At 42.8% G+C, this 25653-nt stretch overlaps 2 protein-coding genes, 1 pseudogene and 1 gene segment (V, D, J or C); 2 read left to right on the top strand and 2 right to left on the bottom strand.

Annotated features, from left to right (window-relative positions):
* Window positions 1-3594: 3594 nt before the first annotated feature.
* LOC101983845 lies at window positions 3595-4686 on the bottom strand (annotated as a pseudogene).
* Window positions 4667-9788, top strand: Prss58 (serine protease 58). The gene is made up of 5 exons (XM_005365872.1): window positions 4667-5013; window positions 7119-7257; window positions 7454-7710; window positions 9319-9458; window positions 9538-9788. Exons 1-5 carry the CDS (start codon window positions 4971-4973, stop codon window positions 9685-9687), a joined length of 729 nt encoding a protein of 242 aa, XP_005365929.1. The 5' UTR covers window positions 4667-4970; the 3' UTR covers window positions 9688-9788.
* A 7385-nt stretch (window positions 9789-17173) lies between these two features.
* On the bottom strand, window positions 17174-18124 carry LOC101983578. The segment is given in 3 exon segments: window positions 17174-17401; window positions 17510-17811; window positions 18070-18124. Coding segments are annotated over 3 exon segments (585 nt in total).
* A 3851-nt stretch (window positions 18125-21975) lies between these two features.
* Window positions 21976-25653, top strand: part of LOC101994820 (DBH-like monooxygenase protein 2) — an 8907-nt gene continuing 5229 nt past the window's right edge. The window contains exons 1-5 of the mRNA XM_005365871.1: window positions 21976-22263; window positions 23424-23570; window positions 24067-24228; window positions 24474-24557; window positions 25323-25490. Of these exons, the coding sequence (XP_005365928.1) occupies window positions 21976-22263; window positions 23424-23570; window positions 24067-24228; window positions 24474-24557; window positions 25323-25490 (849 nt within the window). The remainder of the gene's footprint in view (window positions 22264-23423; window positions 23571-24066; window positions 24229-24473; window positions 24558-25322; window positions 25491-25653) is intronic.

Raw genomic sequence — 25653 nt, 5'->3', positions numbered from 1 at the left:
TATACTCCACACAGAGTTTATTATCTATCTTAATGCATTAATATCATTATGTGGCTGTGCTCCATCACTTCTGGAGTGTTCTATTAGATGCCAGTCAGAAGGACTACTCACGTTCAAGGGAAGAGGGCCATAGAACTTAGAATCTATATACTACAAGAGTCAATAGATTTTTGTCAGGTATCGAAGGGCCTCAGTTCCTCTTCCCCCAGATGATGAATACTGATGCAGCTCTAAAGCATATTCTAAAGGCTTGTGCAAGAGAGCCTTCACTGCCTTATTCCTACTCATGTCCCAGCTATTCCTTAACAATCCCCTTAGAGTGCTTGATTATACTTTCACAAGCATACATATTGTTTCAGAGACTCACATCTTTGCAGGATAGTGTGTGTGTGTGTGTGTGTGAGTGTGTGTATGTGTGTGTTGCCTGTGTGTCTGTGTGTGTATGTGTTTGTGAACATGTCTGTCTGTATGTGATATGCATGCAAGTGAGTGTGTGGGTGTATGCAAGCATGTGCATCATTGGAAGATCAGCATAGGACAATGGATGTCCTGTAGCTAGGCCTCACTTTGTACTATGCAGATCTACAAACTGTGACAAGTGTTTAGTAGCGTATACATCGTTCCAGTGTCATACAGAAAGAAACTCACTGGCCTAAGAATTTTCTGTATTACACCTTTCCACACAGCCCCCTGTCCAAACTTCCCAGATCATCATCTAAAGGGATTATACAAAATAAACTCTTTTCAGAAACATGGAAACACGTATTTCCCTTAGAGGTTACACTTGCTCTATGATTTTCGTGGTTTGCTATCTGTTTCTAAAATCATTGAACTAGATATTTCTGAATAGGAATGTACTGCACTTTGTTTATTCATTTACCTATTGATGGACATCATGGCTGCTTCCAAGGTTAGCAATTACAGATATACAGCTATCATTGTGTAAATATTTTCAATTCACTAGATAAAAAGCAAGAAATGTGATTAGTTAAACATATGGTAGAGTAATACTTAGCTTCTGAGTGAACTTATAAACTCCCAGAACTCCACCATCACCTTATTTTGTCTCTAGGGAATCAGGATTAAAGGAGACAACAGAGGAAGGAGAAAAATCCAAATGAAACAAAATACCCAGAAAAAAAATCATGAGTCCCTTTTGTGAGTTTGTGCTGGCCAGTTAGTTCAGGGCATGGGGCTTGCTCTGGAGTGTGGTTAATAAACCTTTGGCATTTCATTGGCAAAAGAGAGAGAGAGAGAGAGAGAGAGAGAGAGAGAGAGAGAGAGAGAGAGAGAGAGATTTTTCCTTTCCCGGAAGGTATCAGTTGAAAATAACTTCCTGATTGGGGTGGGATTTTGTTTTTACTTCTTCTGAGTGCTGGTATTTTGTCTGGTTTAAACATGAATGAATCTTATGCATGCTGTCAGTCTCACCCTGTGGGTCTGGAAGATGCTGCTCTTTGGGAGTCAACCACTACCTCTTGTTCTTCCCCTCTTTCCACATCCTCTTCCACATAGTTCCCTGAGCCTTGAGGGGAAGGATTTGATAAAGACATCCCATATAGGACTGTGTGTTCCAAAGTTTCTCACTTTCTTAACATTTACCATTGTGGTTTCTGTCTTAATGACTATCTGCTGCAAGAATAAGCTTCTCTGGTGAGGATTAAGTGATGCACTGATCTATGTGTGTAACAATATGCCATCAGAAGTCACTTTATTACTGTGTCCCTTTAGGACAATAATAGTAGTAGGTTTTCCCTTAATGTCCAAAAACTATTTAGTCTCAGGTTCCTAGCCACTTTAGTGGTGTCAGGTATGGGTTTCACCTCATAGAGTGGGCCTTAAATCCCCTTAAAAATGGCTGATTACTCCCATAATATTTTTGCACTATTGCACCATTATGTCTTACAATCAGGGCTCTATTGCAGAGTACAGGATTTGCAGCTCAGTGATATTAATTACTATTTTTCTCCTCTAGTAGAATTCTAGTCAGTATGGATGAAGCTTCTGCTTGTGCACCAGTTCAATTGCCCCATTTTGATTTTACATAAATAAGTAGTATTTTCAGCAATGATCTTTGTTACTAGCATGTGGAGAGTAACCAATAGCCTTAACAATAGTCTGCAATGTTTGAAAAGGTCTATGGGACCCCTTTGGCCAATGACTCAACATGACTCAACACAAAGTAAGCTGTTCTGATACTGAAGCCTTTACTTGGTGCCATATCTAATTAGGACATTAATGTCCTCCATTATATGGTGATTCTACCTAGATTACTTTAATATATGCATATGTTTTAGGGGGTTTCCATTGGTTTTGCCAAAGGCTTTAGTTGTTGTCTTTGCTTCTTTACCCTGCCCTTCCATCTCAACTTTTCCTCCTTATTCCAGCTTTCTCTTTCTCTCATTATAACACTATATTCTACATCTACTTCCTTGGGAACTCTCCAGACACTTCTAGCTACTAATCTCCATCATTATTCAGATTAAAACACCTTTATAGAAAGCTTAAAAACTAATATCTGCATATAAAAGAAAACACACAATATTTTTCTTTTAGGGTCTGGATTACCTTACTCAGAATGTTTTTTTTTTTTCCTAGCTTCATCCATTCACCCAAAAATTTCATGATTCATTCAGTGGAACAATGTTCCATTGTATAAATGTGCCACGTTTTCATAATCTATTCATTGCTTAATGGATGCTTACATTCCTTCAAATTTCTGGCTACGATAAATAGAACAGCAATGCACTTGTATGAGCAAGTATCTCTGTTGTAGGACATAAAGTCCTTTGGGTATATGCCCAAGAGAGGCATAGCTGGATCTTGAGGCAGATTGATTCTCAGCTTCCCGAGAAACCTCCACACTGATTTCCACAGTGACTGTACCAGTTTGCACTTTCACCAGAAATAAGTGTTCCCCTCCCCCAACATTCTTACTAGCATGTATTATCATTTGTTTTATATCTTGACCATTTTGACTAGGATAAAATGAAATCCCAAAGTGGCTTTAATTTACTTTTCTCCCAGGGCTAAGAATGTTGCATATTTCAAGATTGTTTATCAGCCATTTCTATTTCATGGTTTTGGGGACTCTCTAAGTTTTAGATTCTTATAAGAAAAATGATCGGTTCTCCCCTCTCCCTTACTGTACATACACACATAGGATGAAGGCCGAGTGAAACTTCAAAAGAAGGTAGCCATCCCTCAGCCATGAGGGAGAGCAATCATCGGGAAATTTGTCAGTAATTGGAGAACTGAGTTCCAAGCTCCACATCTAATGTTCATTACTCAAGCCACCCAAATTGTGATATATTTATTTTAGCAATCCAAGGAGAGCATTCAACAAGGTCATCATCTTCTCAGATTTTAGACCCACATTCAAGTCTGGTTGCTTGTTTATTTTTAAATTTTAGTATTTCCTTACATTTATTTGGATATAGATCTTTTTTTTTGGGGGGGGATACCAAAATTCTTTATTTAAAGAAATGGTACAAATGAAAGAACTTAAGCGGATGTTTCAGTGCGACTCATAGAAAAGATAAAGGCAGACCGACATGCACGCACTGCCTCAGTGACCAGTAAAGTCACTGTGGCTCTGGGGAAGTCAGCTTAGCTGTCATTACTGTGGCCCAGGGTGTGCTTGTCAAACAGTCTGCCATGCCAGCTTCGGGGGCTCCCATCTTGTGCAAGTTGGTCACGTGGTTACCCAATTCCTTGATGGATTTTACCTGCTCACTCAGGTAATGTGTCTCAATGAAGTCACACAAGTGGGGGTCATTTTTGTCAGCAGCCAGTTTGTGCAGTTCCAGTAGTGACTGATTCACACTCTTTTCCAGGTGCAGTCACACTCCATTGCATTCAGCCCGTTCTCCCAGTCATCACGGTCTGGTTTCTTGATATCCTGCAGGAAGATTCGGCCGCCTCGTTCGTTCTGCAGCTTCATCAGTTTCTCAGCGTGTTCCCCGCTCGACCCCTCCGATCCCAGCCGGCTGCTCCAAGCCAGAACCCTCTGCAAACTCGTTGCTCTGCCGCTCCAGCGTCGCCAGCCACCGCCGCCATGACCACCGCATCTCCCTCGCAAGTGCGCCAGAACTACCACCAGGACTCGGAGGCTGCCATCAACCGCCAGATCAACCTGGAACTGTATGCCTCCTGCGTCTACCTGTCTGTCTTGCTACTTCGACCGGGATGATGTGGCTCTGAGGAACTTTGCCAAATACTTTCTCCACCAGTCTCATGAGGAGATGGATATAGATCTTTTAGGAGAAGTGTTTTACAATTATTCTTACCTAGTCTACACCACACACCAGCTCCTTCTAACTCTGAATACCTCTGTTAGTACCCATTCGCTTCACTGCCTATCACTTCTTCCTGCTTGGGAATGCCTTGAAAGTAGAAATGGAAACCTTAAAAGTATGTATCCCCAACAAACACAATATTTTCCAGTCCTAGTGATATGTGTATGGTTTAAAATGATGGTTGGTTGTTTAGAAATACAAGAATTAAAAGTATCATGATGACTAATTGCTTCAAAGACACACTGAGTGCCCTGTGGAGGGGTTAATGTCAACACCAGCGTCACACAAATGGGATGGCATCATAGAGACAGGAGGGGTCTGTATCATGCACACAGCTCAGAGGGCAGCCTGCCTGCACAAATCCAAGAGCAGAGGCCTGTGGAGACATTGTGAACATCTCTCTGGAATTAAGTAACTTCTTCAAAGGGGGACAGAACTCAGATCTAGACAGCATGAGAGAGCAAGTTTACAATGAATTGTTCCTTCCCTCTGACACCACTCTCTACGTTGATGGGAATACCAAACCTACCACGGAAATAATTCATTGATATTTGTTTTTCTCACCTAGATCTCTGTATTGGTTTATCATCTGTATTTCATCTTCTTTTTTCTTCTTTATGATTTACAGGGATACTTAGGTAAACTCCATCTCATAGAAAGGCTTCCAACATCATGGTCAAGCTTGCGTGCCTCTGCATTCTTTCCACCCTGCTGGGTGAGTATCGGCACATCTGTGTTTATTTTTAAAGAGGGGGCCTTGGGGAGGCATGGGAGGCATCTTTTCAGATTTAGTAGATGACTGACTATCTCTCAGCACTGCCACTTTCCCTACCCAGTCACTTACTCCCTGTGACACCTGCCTTCCGCCCTTCAAGTTGATTGCTTATGTGACATGGGGGAGGCATGGGGACACACTCCATGAGATCTATTCTGCATTAGGAGTTGATTCTGGACCTGTCTGGAACATGATAGGTAACATGCTGAGAAACCAGAAAGTAAAGGCACAGATTAAGAAAGGAACCCAACTAAGGAATACAGCAACAGACTTAAAGCTGAACATTTCCTGGCATGGTATAGCTTCACACCCCATGTTCACTGTGTTGGGACAATGTTATTTGATCTGTCTTCTAAATATACCTTAAGTCAACACATCTCACTGCATCCACTGTTCATGATCGTTCAAACCGACGTCTTTTGGCTGGAGCATCCGTTTATCCATTCAATAGACCCTTCATTTCTACATGCTCTGCTTCAAAGGTTTCTACAAGGAAGCTGTCATAAGCGCCTTATTTAAATCGTTAAGTGGTCCCACCTTCATTTAGAATACAAATCTGCATAATCCCAACATTGCACAGAACACACTACACCTTCTATACCACTCCCTACCGCCACTTCCACCCTTAACTCATACCATGTAAGCTACATTGGCCTCAGTGATATTCCTTAAGCACAACCTAGGTCTCTGGCTGTAGCTGCTTCCTCTGTCTGGACTCTCTTGCTCCACATATCTGATGATCTAACCGCTCTGTCTCCATGGCATTGTTCTTTGCCTGTTTGGTCAACCCTGACCATTGAATGTTTTTTATGAGGCTTCATGGGCTGACACATACCCCAAACAACTACTACTGATGATTTTCCATCTTTCACTGAAGTAACTGGATCCCTGCAGCTTTAATGACCATCTAGCATGCCAGTTTATTTACTTGGGTTTATTACTTTTTAATGTGTTTACCAATTCAGATGTTTGAGAGCTGGGCTGTCTGTTTTATTTCCAGGCTCCTCAAGTTTCTAAGCAGAGTCTGGCATATACTAGTGCTTGACACTGGTGGAAGTAATTACTCCCTAGTTGTCCTCAGGCTCTGCAAGCATTAGTCTTGTCGTGGTAATGGCATTGTTCATGGTAGGAAGAGATGGATGACTTGTGAAAGTCCTCGTATTAGTTACCATTCTCATTGCTACAATCAAAGAACTGACAAGAAGCCACATAATGGAGAAAAGGTTCATTTGACGTATGAATTGAGGTTACGGACTATTATAGTGGAGAAGGAATGGGGGCAAGAGCAACTTCTAAACTGGCAGCAGAAATATGACGCTGCTTGCTCAGACCTAGGCAGATCAGAGACTGGACAGGAAGTGACATAGGTTATCCGTCTCAGAGCTTGCTCCCTAGAGACCTGCTTCCCCAAATATCACCACCAGCTGGCATTCAAGCTGACTGTAAGGGGCATTTGTACAGTCAGATGTCAGCAACACTCTGAAATGTCAAAATGGTGTAGTGTTTAGCTGGTCGAACAGTTTCCACTGAATTATTTAAAATAAGAGATTGTGTAATTCTTTTAAAAGGCATTTCTTTATTACTTTGTATGTAAAATAAGGAGGAGGCACGTGTGCTGTGGTAAATTTGTGGAAGTCCGTAGACTACTCTGTGGGGAAGGTGCTCTCCTTCCACCTTTGAGTGCTTTCTGGGAGAATCAAACTCAGACTGCCAGGCTTGCTCAGCAGGTGTTCTACCCACTGAGATTTCTTACAGGCCTAAGAGACTCATATCTCAAATTGAGGAATATTTATTTACAACTAAAAGGATAAATACTTTCTATTTTATAAAGTAGGCATCTCTATCACTTTTCATTTTCTTCTGAAAAAAATAAGCCATCTTAAAAATATTGATTCACGTTGTGAAGTGCTGAAGAGGAGGGGACAATAACTTGAAGCTTGTGAAATAAATTCCCCTAGATTTTGGCTTTGTTATTGTTGTTTGGACATTCTTTCTCCTAGGAGTTTTCTCAGTGATTAATGAAAAACCCATTCCTCTCCTCCCAGGCACATCTGCCTATAATCCAGACCATATAGCTGGTGCCACTCCCCCCTACTTGGTCTACCTGAAGTCTGATTACTTGCCCTGCACTGGAGTCCTGATTCATCCTCTTTGGGTGATCACAGCTGCGCACTGCAATTTACCGTGAGTGTTCAGAAACTCAGACCCTTTTGCTCTATGAGGTGTCAGGTTAGATCTAGACCCAGCTACTTGCATACTACTCTCAATAAATGGGACATGGAAGATAGTCAGGGGATGTTCTTCAGGGAAGGCTAGTTAAGGTCCATATGATTGTGGAAATATTGATAAAGTGCTTTTATGAACACCCCCATTATTCTAGGCATCTTCAAGTGATTCTTGGGGTCACGAATCCAGCAGACGCTACTGAAAAGAACGTCACGGTGACTGGTTACGAGAAAATGATCCATCACCCATACTTTTCCATCTCTTCTATTTCGTATGACCTCATGTTAATCAAGCTGAAAACACTGATCGAACCCAGGAACTATATAAAAACGGTCAAACTTCCCCAATACGTCATCCCCGAGAATACCATGTGTTCTGTCTCGACCTGGGCCTACAATCTGTGTGACACCAGTGAGTTCCGGGCGTTAAGTGATGGCTTCTGACTTTGCTGGCATTGTCTCGGGACTGGACTCTCCTCTCAGCTTCTGCAGTTCTACTTTCATAGGATTTTCTTCAAGCTTCTGAAGTCTCTGTTTCCTGTTCCTCCTTCTCACTGGGAGACTTTCAAGCCTTTTCTCTACTATACCTTTATATCTTATAAATTAATATTTATTTATAAATATGAAAGAAATGGTTTCAATGAGAATTTATTTACATGTCTAGGACTAACTTGATGTGTAACACAAATGACTTTTGTCTCAGAGCTTCAGTTTTCTCTGCTCTAAAATGAAATGTAACTCTATCAAAAGGTTTCCGATCATTCAGTCTTCTCTGCTCTAAAATGAAATATAACTCTATCAAAAGGTTTCAGATCATCTCAAGCAATGAATGAGCTCAAATTCTTGAAATGTGAGAACACAAAAATTCCTAGAAGAATAAATTTTGAATATTCTTAGCAACACCAGAAAATAATCATCTGGGTTCACTCACTGGGTATAACTGTGGGTTACACTTCCCCACAAATAAAAAAAGTACCTTATTTTGTTCTAACTCATAAAGTAAACATTTCTGAACTAACTCTCAAAAGAAAGGTGGGGCTATGAAATTTTTGTTATACTAGAAAGCAAAGCAAAGGAGCTTAGTGTTTACTTTGCAAATTGGAGTCATGTTTTCACATAAAGATTTAGAAGTATTCAAATCAAATCCCAAACTATAGAACTTTTGCCTAAGAATCCCTAAGAAGAGCCCCTGCAGATTGGCGGTACATGTAACGAGATGGTTCTCATTCCGTGACAGATTAGAAACACTTCCTTTTGTTATTGTTGTTTTGGGTTTTTGTTTGTTTGTTTTAGGATTTTGTTTTGCTTTGGTTTGGTTTTATTATTAACTAATTTATTTTACATCCCAATCAAAGTTCCCCTCCTTCCTCTCTTTCCAGTCCCTTCTCCAACTCCCCTTGTGTCTGCCCTCCCCCATTTAGCCATCCATCTTCGAAACCCTTTGTTATGGACATGTTTTATTGGCAATTCTTGTGAGACTTTGATGTAAAAGAAACAACTTAAATTAGCAACCAGAAGGCATGGTGTTAAATCCTACTATACCACTTAGTCTGGTTGGGTTTCCTTTCCTTTTACTAGTGTCTTGGATGAATTATTGTTATTATTATTATTGTTGTTGTTGTATTATTATTATTATTTCTTACCAAATAATTATTTCTACCACCTGACAAATTAGAAATTTGGTTCTATATTTCTAAACTCTGTCAAGTTCTAAAACTTGTATAACAAAAGACACTCTCCAAATGTTAAAACTCTCAGACAAACTTTAAAGCAATTTGATTTATTTTGTTGCAGGACTGTCTTGCTTATACAAACCACCCTCCTAAGGAAATGGAATAGACATTCTGACAAGTTTTGAAGTTGATAATCTGCATGCTTAGTGTCTAAACCTCTTGGCTCCTTTCTCGGAGTTTGAACTCTTATCCTGATAGTAGAACAAATGTTGAAAGTAGAGGAAGCAAAAGGAAGCGTTAATCCCTAGGAGAACACATGACGAGCATGACTTTTCTCTTTTCTCTAGCCAAGGATCCTGACTCACTGCAGACTGTGAACATCTCTGTGATCACCAACGCTGAGTGTCATAATGCCTATAAAGCCTATGACATCAAAGAAAACATGATTTGTGTGGGCATTGTGCCAGGACGAAGGCTACCCTGCAAGGTAATGTATTCTTGATGCCTTATTTTTTATACTTATTCCTTCTGCCAGAAAGATGACCCGTTTTTCTCTTTCCTGACAGGAAGTTTCGGCTGCCCCAGCAGTCTGCAACGGTGTGCTTTATGGAATCCTGTCCTATGCAGACGGCTGTGTTCTGAGGGCTGATGTTGGCATCTATGCTAGCATCTTTCACTACATGCCCTGGATTGAAGATACCATAAAAAATAACTGAGCTCACTCAACAGGAAGAATTCAGAACCTTGTGATAAAACTTGTGCCCACACACATCCAATCTCACAATTAAAACCTGGGCTCGTTGGCCCGTGATAAGCATTCCAGGTACTTCTTTTGTACACTCAGTGATTTATCAGCCACTCCCACACACAGCCCCATCACTGAAAAGGGAAACTCAAGACTTGTCATTTCTAAATCCAGCTTATAATAGAATTATTGAAGGGGGCCAATTCATGATCATTTGGGGACCTCAAACTCTCAACTACTAGCACTAAATGAGGTGTGTTTCTAAATTAGGTGTGTTTTCAGAAAGTTAAACACATCGTTCTGACAACGAATGAGCAGATAGAGGAATCAATAGGAGTAAGGACTGAACGATGCGGACTGCCAAGAGGTATTGCATTAGGTCCCATATCCACACAACTCGTTTTTTAAATTTATCTTCATCCTGACTGCAGCCTCCCCTCCATCCTCGCCTCCCATTCTCACCCCTGCCTCTCCTGCTCCTCCTCTGTTTCTGCTCAGAAAGGGGCAGGTCTCCCATGGGCATTAGCAAAGCATGCCACTTCAAGCTGCAGTAAGACCATGCACTTCCTCCTGTGTTCAGGGTGGACAAGGCACTCCAGCATGAGGAATAGATTCCCAAAAACTGCCAAAGCACCAGGAGCAGCCCCTACTCCAATTGCCATGAGATTCACAATAAACCAAACTACATAACTGTCACATTTACGCAGCAGGCCTAGGTAGGTTCCATACAGGCTTCCTGGTTGTTGCTTCAGACTCTAAGCCAGATTAGCTGTTTCTGTGGGTTTTCCTGTGATGTCACTGACCCCACTGGCTCCACAACCCCTCCTCTGTCTCCTCACCATGATCCTGAGTTCCACCTAATGACTACCATGAGGCTCTTAATATTAGACATATGTAAAACTCAGTCACTCATTTGGAATGTCTACTTGCAATATAAAAGGTTAAAGTTCAAAGTTCCCTGGAGTTTATAACAGCTAAATGGGAATGCAGAGCCAACTCTTCCTGTAGTCACTGTTTTGAGGTGACTATTCCGAGTAATGGGCTTCATCACAATTTCCTCAGACATCCATGTCGTCCTACGTTGTTCTCATCAATGCTGACTGCATTACCGACCTCAGGAGCTCTACCTCATTCAGGTCGTCAGGCATGCATTCTTCTTCCTCCTCTTCTCAGTTCACCTCCACAGCTTCAGTCACGGCCACAGAGTTTTAACTGACAGGTTTCCATGGGGATTTCCGTTGGCCAGCTGACTAAAGGTTTAAAAAGCAGAAGCAAAGACAATCAAGCCACTCCAAGTGTAGACCATTGGAGCTTTTCAGCCCAAAAGGCTTGGAAGCAAATCTTGCCCCCTTCAGGGGATCTAAAACTTCCAACCTGTCTAAGCCTCACCTAAGAGTTCCTGGAACCAAAACTATGTGTCAATTGCTAAGTGCAAATATGAGCGTTTCCCCATCACGTGTTCTCTAAAGTGACATTTTAGCTATGGGAGAAGCAAGCACAATTGAGCTCATGAAGTCTCACCATGCAAAAATGTTTCTCAGTTTCAGCAATGAAAACTTCAGCAGGGCACACTGCTGTGGGGATGTCTGAATTCCACAGACGTGGGTATCACCTGTCTGTGCTTCTGTAAGCTCTAAGACTTCCTTTATTAGAGACAGACAGTGAGAGGGGAGGTAGAACGCCTAAGTTGTGAAGGCAATTCATGGGTGTAAGTGATTAAGGGCAGAAAAAACATACAAATCCTCAACATGCTTCTCTGGTCTTATGTTTTATGATGGTTTAAGATGAGACCAGTGACACTTCTGAGTTGTGAGAATAAGACAACTCACCCAAGTTGTACAGAATAGCGTTAGCACGTTGAAGGCATTCAAAAATCTGTTAAGGGCTGATTGGGAATACAGCTTACTATTTTCTTATATCTTTTGTCTTAAACCATTTGGGATGCTTTTTAAAAAAAAGGAACTGGAAATTTACAAACTACAGATGAAAACAAGCCTTTGGTGTCTACTGATGTCCATTTTGCTACATTTGCAAGTGGCAGAATGCATATGGCAAAAAGTTAAAAAACTAAGTAAAGAATACATTTAGTTCCTAGGGCCCTTCTGTAAGATGTTACTCACATTGTTGTAAGAATCGCGGGGCTGCGTCCCTGACACCCAGCAGCCCACATGGCTAGCTTATGACCCGAAATAATTACACAGAAACTGTATTCTTTAAAACACTGCTTGGCTCATTAGCTCTAGCCTCTTACTGGCTAGCTCTTACATATTGATCTAACCCATTTTTAATATTCTGTGTAGCACCATGAGCTGGCTTACCAGGAAAGATCTTAACCTGCGTCTGTCTGGAGTGGGAGAATCATGGCGACTGCCTGACTCGGCTTCTTCCAGCATTCTGTTCTGTTCTCTCCGCCTACCTAATTTTCTGTCCTATCAGGTCAAGGAGTTTTCTCTATTAGTTAACCAATGAAAGCAAGAGATAAGATACAAGACCCACCACCATCACTCACATCCATGAAGATGTGGCCCCATCTCTAACACTACTGAACTTAAGGTGAGTTTTAACATAAATCTAGGAGAGGACACAAATATTCAAATATAGCACTTGATCAGAGGAGAAATTATTTTAAACTCCACAAAATAAGAATCAGAGATCCAATGGATATTCTCATATAATTTGACTACATATGCTTTTGATGCATTTAATCCAAAATGATAGACAGAAGAGAAATTAAATGTAAAAGAGGAGAGGGATTGTTGTTCCAACTTCTAAGGACTGAGCTAAGAAAATTACAAAACAGTTTGTGTTGGAGCTATTTTTAACTTTCTTGGTTACCATCTTCATGCAAAATGTGTCTGACAGTTCCCCCATTCCCAATGGATATAATGGGCTCTTGCTGAACTGGTGACTGACTTCATTCTAAAAATCTTTTCCCCCAACTTCTTACATCTCTGTCTAATCTTCTCCCTTAATGTTCATTCTCCCAACGATGATGCTGCCTTCACATAGCGACAAGTGAGCTCATACTCAAGTGCCAACAACCTCAGTGAACTTGTAGAATTATTTCTTCAGAAATATTTCTGATTTATGAGATTTTGGAGCCCAAAGGAATAATAATGGGTTTGTGATATTTTTTTGAAAGGAGGGAAATAGAATGATTTGAAGGTAAGTGTTTCAGAGGCTTTCCTTCCTCATGGCGGTGAAAGCCTGTCTATCCCTGACTTGAATTCTCATACTCTCTGAGCTCAGACTGAAACAGGAGTTTATTACATACAGGCATCCATGGCGCATGGGACAAATGTAGGGTGATTATCTTCGCCTCTTCGCCTCTTCTCCCCTCTACTTTGCAGCATACTCATGTGACTTGCTCATACTGCAAAGTATGACCTCCACATTCTGTCTGATCTCACCTGCTTTTTCTGGTGCATCTCAGGAAAGAGGCAAAGGTGTTTCCAAGGATGCCTTCCTGTCTAATTTCCTCATCCTGGCAGAGGCAATGCAACGAAGCACTGATAACCATGGTTTTAAAGGCAGAATTCCTTTGTTATGTACAAATAGTTAACAAGTGTATAAAAAGATGTTCAGTTCTCCACTGATAATCATAAAGGAAATGCAAATCAAATTACAATGATATGATTCTTCATCCCAGGAAGAATGACTCTGGTCAAAAACAAATTAGATAACAAATGCTGGAGGGGATATAAAGAAAAAGGACTCCTGTAAACTATGAATGCATATGCAAATTCATAAAGCCACTACAGAGAACAAAATGGAAGTGTCTCAGATCTTTTCAAATACAAGTATCACATGAGTCAACTACCACTTGGGCATGGATCAAAAGGAAATGGAACCAATACGGCAAGGGACACCTGAACTCCCATGTTGTTTGCATCATTAGTGCTATAGTCAAGAAATGAAAACTGTTTCAATAAAATGAATGGATCAAACTATACAGAACATATACACAACATAATACCATTCAGTCACACAAAGAATAAAATGATTACCTGGGCTGGGAAAGTAGGAAAGAAAAAGAGGAGGAAAGAAGTAGATCAGTGTGGACTGAGCTCTGTTTATATAGGAGGAAGCCCCATGTGCTAGTGCACAGTGGGGTATCAGAAGTTATGCACTGTGTATCTCAAAAACCTCAAAGAAAGAACTTGGAATGATTTTACTACAAAAAAAAAATAAGTGATTGAGGATGTAAATATATTTAGATGTTAAACATCTCAAAATATACATGAGCATTGGGTCATCACATAGTGGTACCTCAGTCACATTTATAAGCTTAGTGTTTTAAAAGGATGTTTTTCTAAGTATAGGAGCACAAAATTATAATCCCAGCACTCGGGAAGCTGAAACAGGATGAAGAAGAGTTTGAGGCCAGCCTGGGTAACATGAGACCCTGTCTTTAAAAACTTAAAAATTAAAATTAAAGGCACATTTTCTGCTGGCAGTGTACCAGTGTGGCATCACAATCTGCACATGTCCATGTACAGTGCAGTGAGCAATTCTAAGATTTTGTATTCACGCTGTTGTCATAACTGGATGTCAACAAGTAGAGGAATGCAAATAGATCCAAATCTATCCCCAAACACAAAACTCAAGTCCAAAGGGATTAAAGACTTCAATATAATCAGACCACAGTGAACCTGATAGAAGAGAAAGTGGGGAGTAGCCGTAAATGCATGGGCACAGAAGACCACTTCCTAAATATAACACCAGTGTTACAAACACTGAGAGCAACAATTAATAAATGGGACCTCTTAAAACTGAGAAGCTTCTGTAAAGCAAAGGACGCAGTCAATAAGACACAAAGGCAGCCTACTGAATGGGAAAAGATTGTCACCAATCCCACATCAGACAGAGGACTCATCTCCAAAATATATGAAGAACTTAAAATTTCATATTCTCAATCAATGGTTTTACTGGGGAAAATACTAAAAAGGGATCCATGCCAAAGTCTATAGTGATATGACTATCCAGATAGCTTTTACTCACAGGTAGCCCAGTCTCATCAGAGCTGAAAGTTCTTCAACTCCAAATCTCCCATCTGTGGTTCTTCTTTAACTCACCCCATCAACCACTTGTTTTTTACTAGACAGAAGCACCTATCTAGTCCCTCCTGTATGAACCCATATTCCCTCCTGTTATTTAGTTATTTAAATAGATAACTAAGTCTAATTAGGATTTTGACTGTGATTTTCTTTTTATCCCTAGCTGATCTGTCTGTCCTAAATTTTTCTCCTGATTTTGACGCAGCACACGTGGAATGTGGGTGTGAAGTCATGTGGTCACCGGGAGGACATTTTGTTAGTCATTTCCATTTGCTGTGTGTGAGTGTGAGCATGTATGTGACAGAAGGGGGAAGAGTAGATATTGAGTCCAGGCCAAGGCCACAGAAACGCGGTGGAAACTACTGAGAAAATCCGGGAATTGAAAGAGTCCTCAAAGGGCAGCTGGCACCACTTCCGGACGAAAAGTTTCTGGTTTTACCACAGACAACACTCTAGAAAGAATGTTGGAGAGTTTTGTTCAAAGTGTCCTTCTCAACAGCACAGTTTTGGAAAAGTTCAGGAACAGAAACCCATGGCCGGGACTCTGGAGCCAAGCATGAAGCAAGTCATGCCAGAGGCAGATGAACTTCTCAAGATCTGAAGGAATAGATGAGAGCCTGATGCGGGAGCAAGGAAGCCCTGTTATGTCTACCAAATAACCGTCAGCATCCTGAAGAATTATGGGCAAATGGTGCCCCCTAGTGGAATGATCCCTTCATTCTCTACAGAGCTGGGGAAACAGTCCTCCAGTACCTGGTCGGCCAAAAACGTAGCCTTAATTTTTCTTGGTGATTCCATACCGCCATAGCTCCCAGTTGTTCACAGTTTACTTTAGATCTGGCTCAAGATCCTAGGCTTCATGTTAGCTCCCTCCTGTCTTCTCCCCTCTCATTCTTCCTCCCGTTCCTCTCTTCTCTTCTTCTCCTCCTCCTCCCCCTCCCCCTTCCACCTATCTGCCTGCCATGCTTTGAGAGTCTGCAGTCCTCTTGATTTTTTAACACTTTGCCTGGCTTGATCTGTTCTTTACCCTGGAGGTGACCTGGCTTAGGTTGCAAATCCAGTTCAGACTTGGGCTTTCTAGTCCAACATCGGCTGATCCCTAAATGGCAATTCTAGACCCTTGTATTTTTCTGAGGGCCTTATTTTCTGAAAGATGAGTTCAAATTAGCTCACCAGTGAATATACTTCTGACTTAGAGCAATTGATGATCAGTATGTTTCTATCACTCTGCCTCTGCCAAGTGTGTGTGTGTGTGTGTGTGTGTGTGTGTGTGTGTGTGTGTGCATGTGTGCTCGCATGTGTGTGAATTCTGAATATTGAACCCATGTCCTCGGGGTTTTAGACTTGCGAGACAAATGCTTTATCAAGTAAACTGTTTCCCCAGCTCAATGTGATTTACTTTTTAAATATTTTCTTTAGGCAGAGTCTTCATGAGGTTTTTTGTTTTTGTTTTATAACTGTTTTGACTAAACTGATAATTGGCAAGAAAAAAATTCTGGTTTTAGTAGCTTCAAGCTGGAAAGTCTGACATAAGAGGGAGATTTTAGTTTTCTTTTGCAATTATTTGCTATGTTAACTGGCAGGTGAAATAATATTTTATTTAAAATGGCATAATAAACACAAAATAAATTGGACTAACAAAGGGATACAAAGAACAAATTAAGATAGGGTTTTTTGAGGTCAAAGTGGGTGTACTAAAAACTTGGGCATCATGGAAACAAGGGTATGGTTTCAAGGGTGTGGTCCAGTGGTTCTCAACCTTCCTAATGCTGGGATCATTTAATACAGTGCCTCATGTTGTGGTGACCCTCAACCATAAAATTGTCTTTGTTGCTACTTTATATAGTTTTACCAGTACTATGATTCATAGTGCAGAAACCTGTGTTTTCCAATGGTCTGAGAAGGCACTTGTGAAAGGTTGTTCTACCACCGGAGGGACAGCGACCCACAGGTGAAGAACAACAGGTGCAATCGGGGCTGCACATTCATCAGTTCAGCTCACGCTTATCCGAGCTCTTGATATTTTTCTGGATTTTAACCCAACCTTACGCTGGGAATTGACACTGGCATCCCAGTCAGCCTGTGTTTCGCTCTGCATATTGGGGAGAGAAGAGCAAATGTTTCCATGCTGCTCTTCATCAAATTGTACTGAAACCCCACCGGGACTGTGCTGCTCAGTTTTCACAGCTGCCTTCTGGGATGGCCACATTTGCTGCCTCCATCCAACAGAATCAGAAACAGAAGTGTAGGAGGATAAAGGACGTCTTCCAAGCTCACCGGTGGAAGCCCGAAAATCTATGCTCTGAGCTCGTCCAGAAGAGCTAATGTGTAGCAAATGTTTCCATGCTGCTCTTTATCAAATTGTACTGAAGACCCCACCGGGACTGTGCTGCTCAGTTTTCACAGCTGCCTTCTGGGATGGCCACATTTGCTGCCTCCATCCAACAGAATCAGAAACAGAAGTGTAGGAGGATAAAGGACGTCTTCCAAGCTCACCGATGGAAGCCCGAAAGTCTGTGCTCTGAGCTCGTGGGAACCTGAGGTTAAGTTACGGTATGGCTCAGGCAGGAAAAGAACAAGGATAACCAGGAGAGTCCACTTCTTGCTAAGGCAAAGGGATGGGGAAGTCTGAGTAGAAAGGAAGTAGGTTCAAAAGAGCTTGCCGGAAGCAAGGATTGGAAGACAGGGCGGTCTGTGTGTGTGTGGTTTTTGTTCCAATGCCCCAGCAGAGCTTACCACTGTGTCTGTACTGCAGGTGCAGAGCAAAGTTCTGCCCTGGGTCATGTTGGCCACTTGGAGCCTCAGCTCTGTATCAGTGACTCGTGTGGCCAGATAATCAGCACCGGGGAGAGATTTGGCCTCTTTGTCCCCAGAACTCCGCAGAGAGACTAGCCACTGTAGTTGCTGTTGGAGATCCTGCTGGTACCAGCTCATCCAGGGGTACTGAGAATTCTTCAAGATACAGCGCAGGGTCACAGCTTGACCACGACGTACCAGAGCCCACCTAGGTTTCTGCTCCAGCAAAGTTACCATGGAATCTGAAACACAGACAGGCCAAGATGAAAGTAGGCAGACTGGAAAACCCCACGTGTAGCCAACTAAGTGAAATCCTAAAGAAAGTCTGAGTTATACAGACACAAGGCTGCCAAGAAGAGAAACCTTGACCAGGGAGAGAGACTGTGCCAGATATTGACTGTCTTAAAGGAGTTACGGGCAGCTTTTCTTCATGCTAATCTAAAGTAGCAGGCCTCTCTTCCTCCCATTCCACCCTCTGGCTTCCTCAGTTACCATCTGACCTGTAGTCACAGAGGCCATGCGTACACAGAGGCACAGAATGAAAAAGTGCCACATCCCTGTCCCCTCAGGCTCTCTCCAGCAGAAGAGGCTCAAAACCAGTACTGTTGCAATCAGGAGCCTAAGCCCTGGGACTGAGGTTCCAAGGGCATGGCTTCCTCAGGAAACTGACTGCAGCTCTTCTCTGAAGAGCAAACCTCAAGCTGAAAGTCTGCACCGTTTCCTGTTGTCTGCGCCTGGCTATTCTCTCTCTCCCACACCCCTGCACACTGCACACTCATTGAGTAGCTCAGGGAGTGACTGGGCCCTGCACCCTCTCAGGAGTGATCAGATATTCCTGGAAGTGGTTTGAGTTTGAGTCTCAGATCTTTCAAGGGATTAAACTATCTCCATATAACCGAGTAATGGTGACAGAACTGAACAAAGACATCTCTCACCTACAGGCTTCAACTGCATGGGGAGGCTGCTGCAGGGTTATATTAAACAGTATGACTATGGGCGCTCATCTCCAATCATCTGTCTGACTCCAGCAGTGCACATGCAAAACAAAAACCAGAGCTTTGTCTAGAGTGAAAGGAAAGATTCTCCTTTTTGTAACTGGCCTGGCAGAAATAAAAATATTCATAAAAGGCACTCATGTCTATCAACCTGACTTTCTTTGTGGTACGAAGGACCACAAAGAAATGGGAATTTCTGAGATTCACATTCTGGGAGAAGGAAAAGGTACCAGCCAGAGCAGGAACTTGTCTCCAGGATTTCACACAGCTCTAAGGAGGCTAAGGAATGGTGGGTCAATGGTGGGTGGAACCATTGTTTGACCTAGACTGTTTATCCATGGCTCCTAAACTTCTTTCTCACTTCAGAAACCCAGCTGCTTGGAGTTCAGTGGGTAACTTCTTCCCTTTTCCCAATGTATCCATGCTAAATAAATATTTTTCTACTTTTCATTATTGATTTGGCTCCTTTAATTGACTTATTGAGGACAGGTGGACAACGTCAGTATGGAGTACGGGTTTTAGTTAGGTCTCAAACCTGCACAAATGACTTTCTGTGATGCCTCCAAATTCTCCCAACATCCCTTAGCTCGTATCTGCTTTAGGGTATGACTGGCATTTTTCACCTCCTACTCTAAACTTCTCCAACCCAGCAGCTGGACGGCCCTTCCCCCAGCTATCCTTTCCTAAATAATCCAGTCATTTTGCTACCTGGCCTGTTCCCCTCCCCTTCCCTTCTCTTCTCATGACCAGGCTCAGGGTTGTGTTCACTCTGGACAATCCCAGGTATCTCTGCTTCTGGCCAGGTTCTCCCTCACATCTACAATAAAAATCATCTCCATATTTTGGGAATAGTCTTGTCCTCCTTTTTATTTCTTTTATAATTAAGCTTTGCCCCTCAAGTTTGATAACCTTTATTTTTCTAGAGCATTTACTTTTGGAAGAAGGAGTTCTTCAAGCTTCTATAAATCTCTTTTAAAAAGTTGAATAGGCTCCTTGTGAGCCGTAAGAGCCAGGAAGACGAGGGTGTAGAAGAGATTCCTTGGGTCTGAAGTCACTGACTCCTAGCTCTTCCCAGAGAGCCCTGTTTCTTGCCTAAGGACAGAATTCTGGCCAGGCCAGACAAGCAGACTGGATAAGTGACCCTGTGCCCTTCTCAGTTTTCTGAGCTGTCTGTCCTAGCCTCCCACTGACTCCTCTTCTGCCTAATCCTCTAATGAGATTGGGATCAGAGTGTCTCCTACCTGCTTGTTATCTCACTGGCTAACCTTCCTGCCTCCCAAGGTCAGTCCTTCCAGGGATCTGCCTTGTCCTCTCTTATCTAGCTCAGCTTTCTTACTGAGCCAGATTAAGCCTCTTGCTTCCAGATCAGATGGCTAACTGTCTCTTCCCAGCCTCTACAGGACCAGTGTTGGAGGTCATGACAGCCTCCTAAGGCCTTTTCTCCACCACCACTCTCAACTACATCTTCATCACTACTCAAGTGCCCACAACAGTAGCCAACAGCTTTAGCAGTATTTGAGCTCAATAGGCAATTGAAAGACTTTTCATGCACTTAGTAAAGGTACACGCAGCTCAGAAGGCATCTTCTCACCCTTCTTTGGACCGGACTTCTATGTGTAGATGTGTGGCCCAACACAATTTGGGGGTGTCCTGAGGGTACGCGTCTTCTCTGTGAAAGTCAGGCAGTGGGAGTTTTATGAAAAGATTTATCTCCTTTGTCAGCTGTGTCAGACACCAGGAGATAGTAAGTCTCGCACAGTGCAGATGTCTGTTCTTCTCTGAGAAGAAATCAGCAAACGACACTAACATCCACCACTGTGACACAGGATCAGGACAAAGCACTCAGGAGTCTGCTGATCTGTGAGTGTCCGCGGCTCAAAAAGGTCAAGGAAAGAAGGACAATGAGGCAGGCTTCCATTCACCTCCACTGCTGACAGGGTGTGTGGCCACACTCCACTGGTGCTACTCCTCATGTTTCCACTTACTTACTAAAGATTACATGTGCAAAGATTGTTGTGTCTCTTTAAGAGACAAGCCATGCCCACTTCCTCCCCCATCCACTGAGGCAGGCTGATCTTCAGCTTCTGGCCTGAGCTCTCTCTCTTTTCCATCTTCCTCTCTGAGAGGCAGCTTTGCTTCTGCCTCTCTCCCCACTTCTCCCCCTTCTCTGTCTCTCTTTCCTCCTCCTCCTCTCTCTCTCTCTCTCTCACTCTCCCCTTCTCCCTTTTTCCTTCCCCTCCATAACCTCCTGGATAAATATTCAACCTCACTCTGCATAGCGTGCTTATCCATGTCTCGGTCTCTTTCCTGCCTGCCATGTGTCTCCTTGCCTGGGACCAGCCACTGCTCGGGGTACTGACAGCCATCTCTGCCTGGGACAAGCTGCTCTCAGGGCCCACTGCCTGCAACCACATGGCCCACTATCACCGTTTGGGGACCTACAGCATTTCTGCTGCCTACTGCCACCAGGGATCCTGAAGCATTTTTAATTTTTTAATTACAACATGGACTGGAACTGTTATGTAATTAAGAGACCCAGGATTTCATTCTGCTCTATTATTAAAATATTCCCTTTGTGCTTTATGTTTTTTCTGTAATGCCAAGGCACTTAAAAGTGCAGAAACTTAGCTACTCCTGGAGGGGAGAATAACTGAATTGTGATTTCTTTGAAAAGCAACTCATGTTTGTGGTATACAAGAGTGAAGCACAAAGCGTCCCACAAGCAAATTCACATCCGTTTCTCATTCTCTTTTTTTTCTTTCCCCCACTTCTAGCTCCTCTGTATGAGTTGCTGAAATCAAAGCTGCCCCAGGTTTGTCCACCTAGAAGTCTTTCTCCTCCATATGTTCTTCCTAGTATTAGTAACACAGGTCCCTGCAGGAGACTGAAGTCATAGCTCTTCCCCCACCCCAAGACCTTCCTCTTGGACAGTAACCAGAAAAATCAAAAAGATAAGCTTAAATTCTGCTTCTCCCATTCCACACAGGGATACAATGGGAAAGGGCATAAAACTGCAGTAGGGGAGAGTGTAATTCAGAAGAATAATATTTCCTGAGGATATTAGTATGGTAGACTTGGAGGAATGGGAGAGAAGTAGCTGAGAACCTCATTGACTCTACAGGTTCTCACTGGGCATGACCCTGCCGTATAGTTGGTATAGAAGATTGCATGACTCTAATGTCATATTGGGTCTCTGACATAAGGTGAGACAATTCCACTCTGTGTCCTCCCTGGATACTTCTGACTCCGGTTATGTAAGCCACACCACACTGAACACAGTAGATAATCAGATCAGAAGAAGCCTAGCCTTTCCTTCCTCCATGGCACCGTGCCTGGCACAATAGAGATACATATAAGTCCAGAGCTCTTCAGTGTCCATCTGCAGGAAATATGTTTCGGGCCCTGGGAGCCATGGCCTGTGTTCTCCTCTTCAGGCTGTTCTTACTCTTGGTCCTGGCAGCCTTTTCCCAGGGCAAGCGCCTGGGCCCTACATCTCCTCTCCGTTACTCCAGGTTCCTAGACCCTTCCCATGCTGTTTTTCTGCGCTGGGACTTTGATTATGAGGCTGAGTTTATCACATTTGAGCTCCAAGTCCGAACAACTGGCTGGGTTGGCCTGGGCATCACAGATCGCTACACTTTTGTGGGAAGTGATCTGGTAGTTGGAGGAGTCCTTCCTGATGGCAATGTCTACTTTTCGGTAAGTCTAGGGATGAATAACTCCTGATGATAAATTAGTTCCTGTGTTGGGTTGAGGATGCTGCATGTCCGTAGTCTCCAGCTTCCACCCCAAAGATGAGCTCCTCTGGCTTGAGGAAGGCTATGTCTAGAAAAGAATTTCATTCTCCAACACCTTCAAGCACACTGAATTCTGGTTGAATGTTTATCTCCCCTTACAAAGATGATCTGGCATTGTAATTTACATCATTTAGGCCAGTTACCTGTTAAGACTTTTAAGAAAGAAGAAGTCTTATACTGTAAGAGTCTAATAGCACTTACCTGTTAGGTGCAGAGTAAACACAGGTCACTGGAGAAAATTCAAAGCTATTAGAGACAGTTTCTGTATCCAGTAAACTTTAGGCCCGCTCTGGTGGACCTCAGTATGAAATTGTCTAATAATAGCAATGACAGAATGTGAAGCAATATCAGCATTGTCATGCTTCCAAATTCTCTTCATTTTTAATCCCATAGCATCGCTGAGGGCTGAAGTGGAATTCTATAACCCAGCAGTTCTCAGCCTTGCTAAAGCTGCAACCCTTTAATACAGTTCATATTAAAATATGAACTATTAAATAAAATAACCATAAAATTATTCTTATTGCTACTTCCTAACTATAATTTTGCTACTATTGTAAATGTTAATGTAATATCTGATACACAGGATATCTGGTATGTGACCTCTGTGAAAGGGTCATTCAGTGCCCACAGGTTAAGAACTGCTGCCATAATATGCCTTTCACAAATGAAGCAATAGCTCACTTGTCTGCCAAAACTCACATATTCTAAGCTCACAACCACCTTTCTGAACTACACTTACACAGGGTAGTGCTATCACAGTATGAGAAAATGTATAATGACAGTCTCATGAGAAAGGATGAATGGTGCAGATCATTCAGAGAACAAGTCAGCCTCTGAAGGCATCAATGAAGGATTGTTAGAATTTATGAAGCTCAAATTTGAAGAGAGAATAGAAAAGCCATGTGGTGAAACTCCAGCAGACATTTCTCTGTCCTCTCTGAAAGCACACCCATTTGAACAGTGGAGATAGCTGGCTTTTGCCATTTTAGCATACACCTGTTGTCCCAAAGCCTAACTGTTTAGGATCCTGGTTCTTACTTCTTAATGACCACTGGACCCTAGGACCAGCACCTTTTGGATGAAGACACTCTGGAACAGGATGGGAGTCAGGATGCTGAACTACTAAAGCTCACAGAAGATTCTGTCTCTACCATCATGCGCTTTTCCAGGCCCTTCCGATCCTGTGACCCACACGACCTTGACATTACGGTAATATGTGGGAAAAAAACATATTTAGTCACAGCCATTTTCTCCAAAGAAGATATAGTCGCCTCAATTCATGCAGTCAGTCACAAATTCATGAGACTATTATCCTTTAGACTTCCTGGGTACTGTCCGATTGTATCAACTCTTGAAAAACCCAATCATTAATTGGCATGGTCCCACCCAATGACTAAGTGCCCATTCTCGTCTCCCTGTCTTAAAGGACTCTCACCAATTCTATTGAACATCAGAGTTTTGATTTTAAATTTAGTTCAACCCTCTTATTCTGCAGGTGTAAAATTGCCAAACAAGAAAAATAGGAAGGGGTCAAGCATGACAAATGAGTTAACCTCAGTCAGAGGTAGAGCTAAAGCCAAACTAATCTTGTCTCAAGTTATTCCCATTCCACTGTGTAGATAAGTGGCACATATAGTACCCTGGATATAGGTTATATGCAAGGTACTTTTGAGTACCAAGCGCTCAATGCTCATGGTACCCATAGAGTGACACCATGAGGGTCCTGGCTGCCTATGGCCTAGATGACATACCGAAGATGAATCGGGAGCGTACATTTGTCAAGTCAATCTTCTTGCTACAAATGCTACAATACGATGATCAAGATGCCCCTGAAGACACCATCATCCATGACTTGACTATCAGTAATGTAAGACCTCACCACTACACTGCCTATCTGCCTCCACCTGCTTCCCTCTCCCTGCTCATTCCAGACCCCTCATCTTGAACCCAGTACCCACACATTTCTGAGAGTAACTTACCCTGAGTCCTCCTTGGCTCTGTGAGGAAGACCCATCTAGCCCTAAAATGAACCCTGCTCCCTCGCCTGTCCACTCTCCTGCTCTGGGGGAGCCTCACTTCCATTCCACTGGACTTTTGTGCACCTTTACCCAGTTCCTCATTCCAGAGGATGACACCACATACGCCTGCTCCTTTCTCCCGCTCCCCATCGTCAGCAAGAAGCATCACATCTACAAGGTACGTGAGGCAAACAGTGAAGTCTGCCAAGGCAGGGAGGGGCCTGGAACAAAGCGATGGGCCTCTCATAGTTTGGAGATTCAAAAAGTTGCCATAGGGAAATAACAGAGAAGGAGATATGGTGCAGAGCCAGGTGGAGTTTGGTAGGGTGAGAAGCCGCATAATTTTCTGGGGCCAGGACTAGAACTGCCAGCATTATTTTATTCGTGCAGCGGAGACTCTGGTGAAGGATAGTAGATAGTAAGTTTTTGAAAAGAACAATTTCAAGTCCCATCATGACTCAGAACTGTTAGTGTTCAGGAATGGAGTGGTCAGAACAAAGGAAGGGATGTGACCATGCACAGTCAGAAAGTAGGAAAATTCAAGCCAGAGTGAAGTCAGTCATCTAACTTGCATTTGAATATTTTTAACTTAAGTCGAGTCCAAAAATATAATTTTCTAAGTTCCAAGGTATAGGGGGTCATTTTCAAAGGAAAAATTCAAAGGATGTGGCTACATATATGCAAATTATGAATTGATTGAGGTCACTAAAGAAAGTCAGAACGCCACTGGTGACTTATCACTGTGAGCTGTGCTCCCAAGAAATGGATTCAAAGCGACAGGGGTTAAGAGAAGAGTCTAATACAGTTTTGGAGAGAGACACAGATAAGAAGGAGAAACTCAGAGAAGCGGAGAATGGCTTAGCTTTTGGCGGGGGGGGGGGTACAGAGAATAGGAATTTGACAGAAAATCTTGACTATCACCCCCCCTCCCTTCTCTGTTCAGTTTGAGCCCTTGCTGGTGGAGCGCAATGAGACGATGGTTCATCACATCCTTGTGTATGCATGCGGCAATGCTAGTGTGCTCCCCACGGGCATCGGTGAATGCTATGGCTCGGACCCTGCCTTCTCCCTCTGTTCCCATGTCATCGCAGGCTGGGCTGTCGGGGGCCTTGTGAGTCCAGAAACAGGGGCATTTTGTGACAAAGGGGTGCATGCTATTAGGCAACGGGCTAATGGAAGACCTGGGGGCACAGAAATTCTGAAAGAAAGCTTAGAAAACTAGAGAAGAGCCAGAGGTTGGATCCAAACCTCTTGTCTCTGGCCTTTCTCATATC

This window comes from Microtus ochrogaster, unplaced genomic scaffold (assembly GCF_000317375.1).
Source record: "Microtus ochrogaster isolate Prairie Vole_2 unplaced genomic scaffold, MicOch1.0 UNK4, whole genome shotgun sequence".
NCBI classification, from domain to species: Eukaryota; Metazoa; Chordata; class Mammalia; order Rodentia; family Cricetidae; genus Microtus; species Microtus ochrogaster.
The sequence above is the reverse complement of the archived record's forward strand: the minus strand, read 5'-3'. Positions and strand labels throughout refer to the sequence as shown.

Excerpts from the sequence above, each read along its gene's own strand:
- Prss58 (XM_005365872.1), top strand. The coding sequence starts at position 4,971 with ATGGTCAAGCTTGCGTGCCTCTGCATTCTTTCCACCCTGCTGG. Across the intron at positions 5,014-7,118 it reads CATTCTTTCCACCCTGCTGG|GCACATCTGCCTATAATCCA; the intron begins GTGAGTATCGGC and ends CTCTCCTCCCAG. Across the intron at positions 7,711-9,318 it reads CTACAATCTGTGTGACACCA|CCAAGGATCCTGACTCACTG; the intron begins GTGAGTTCCGGG and ends TCTTTTCTCTAG.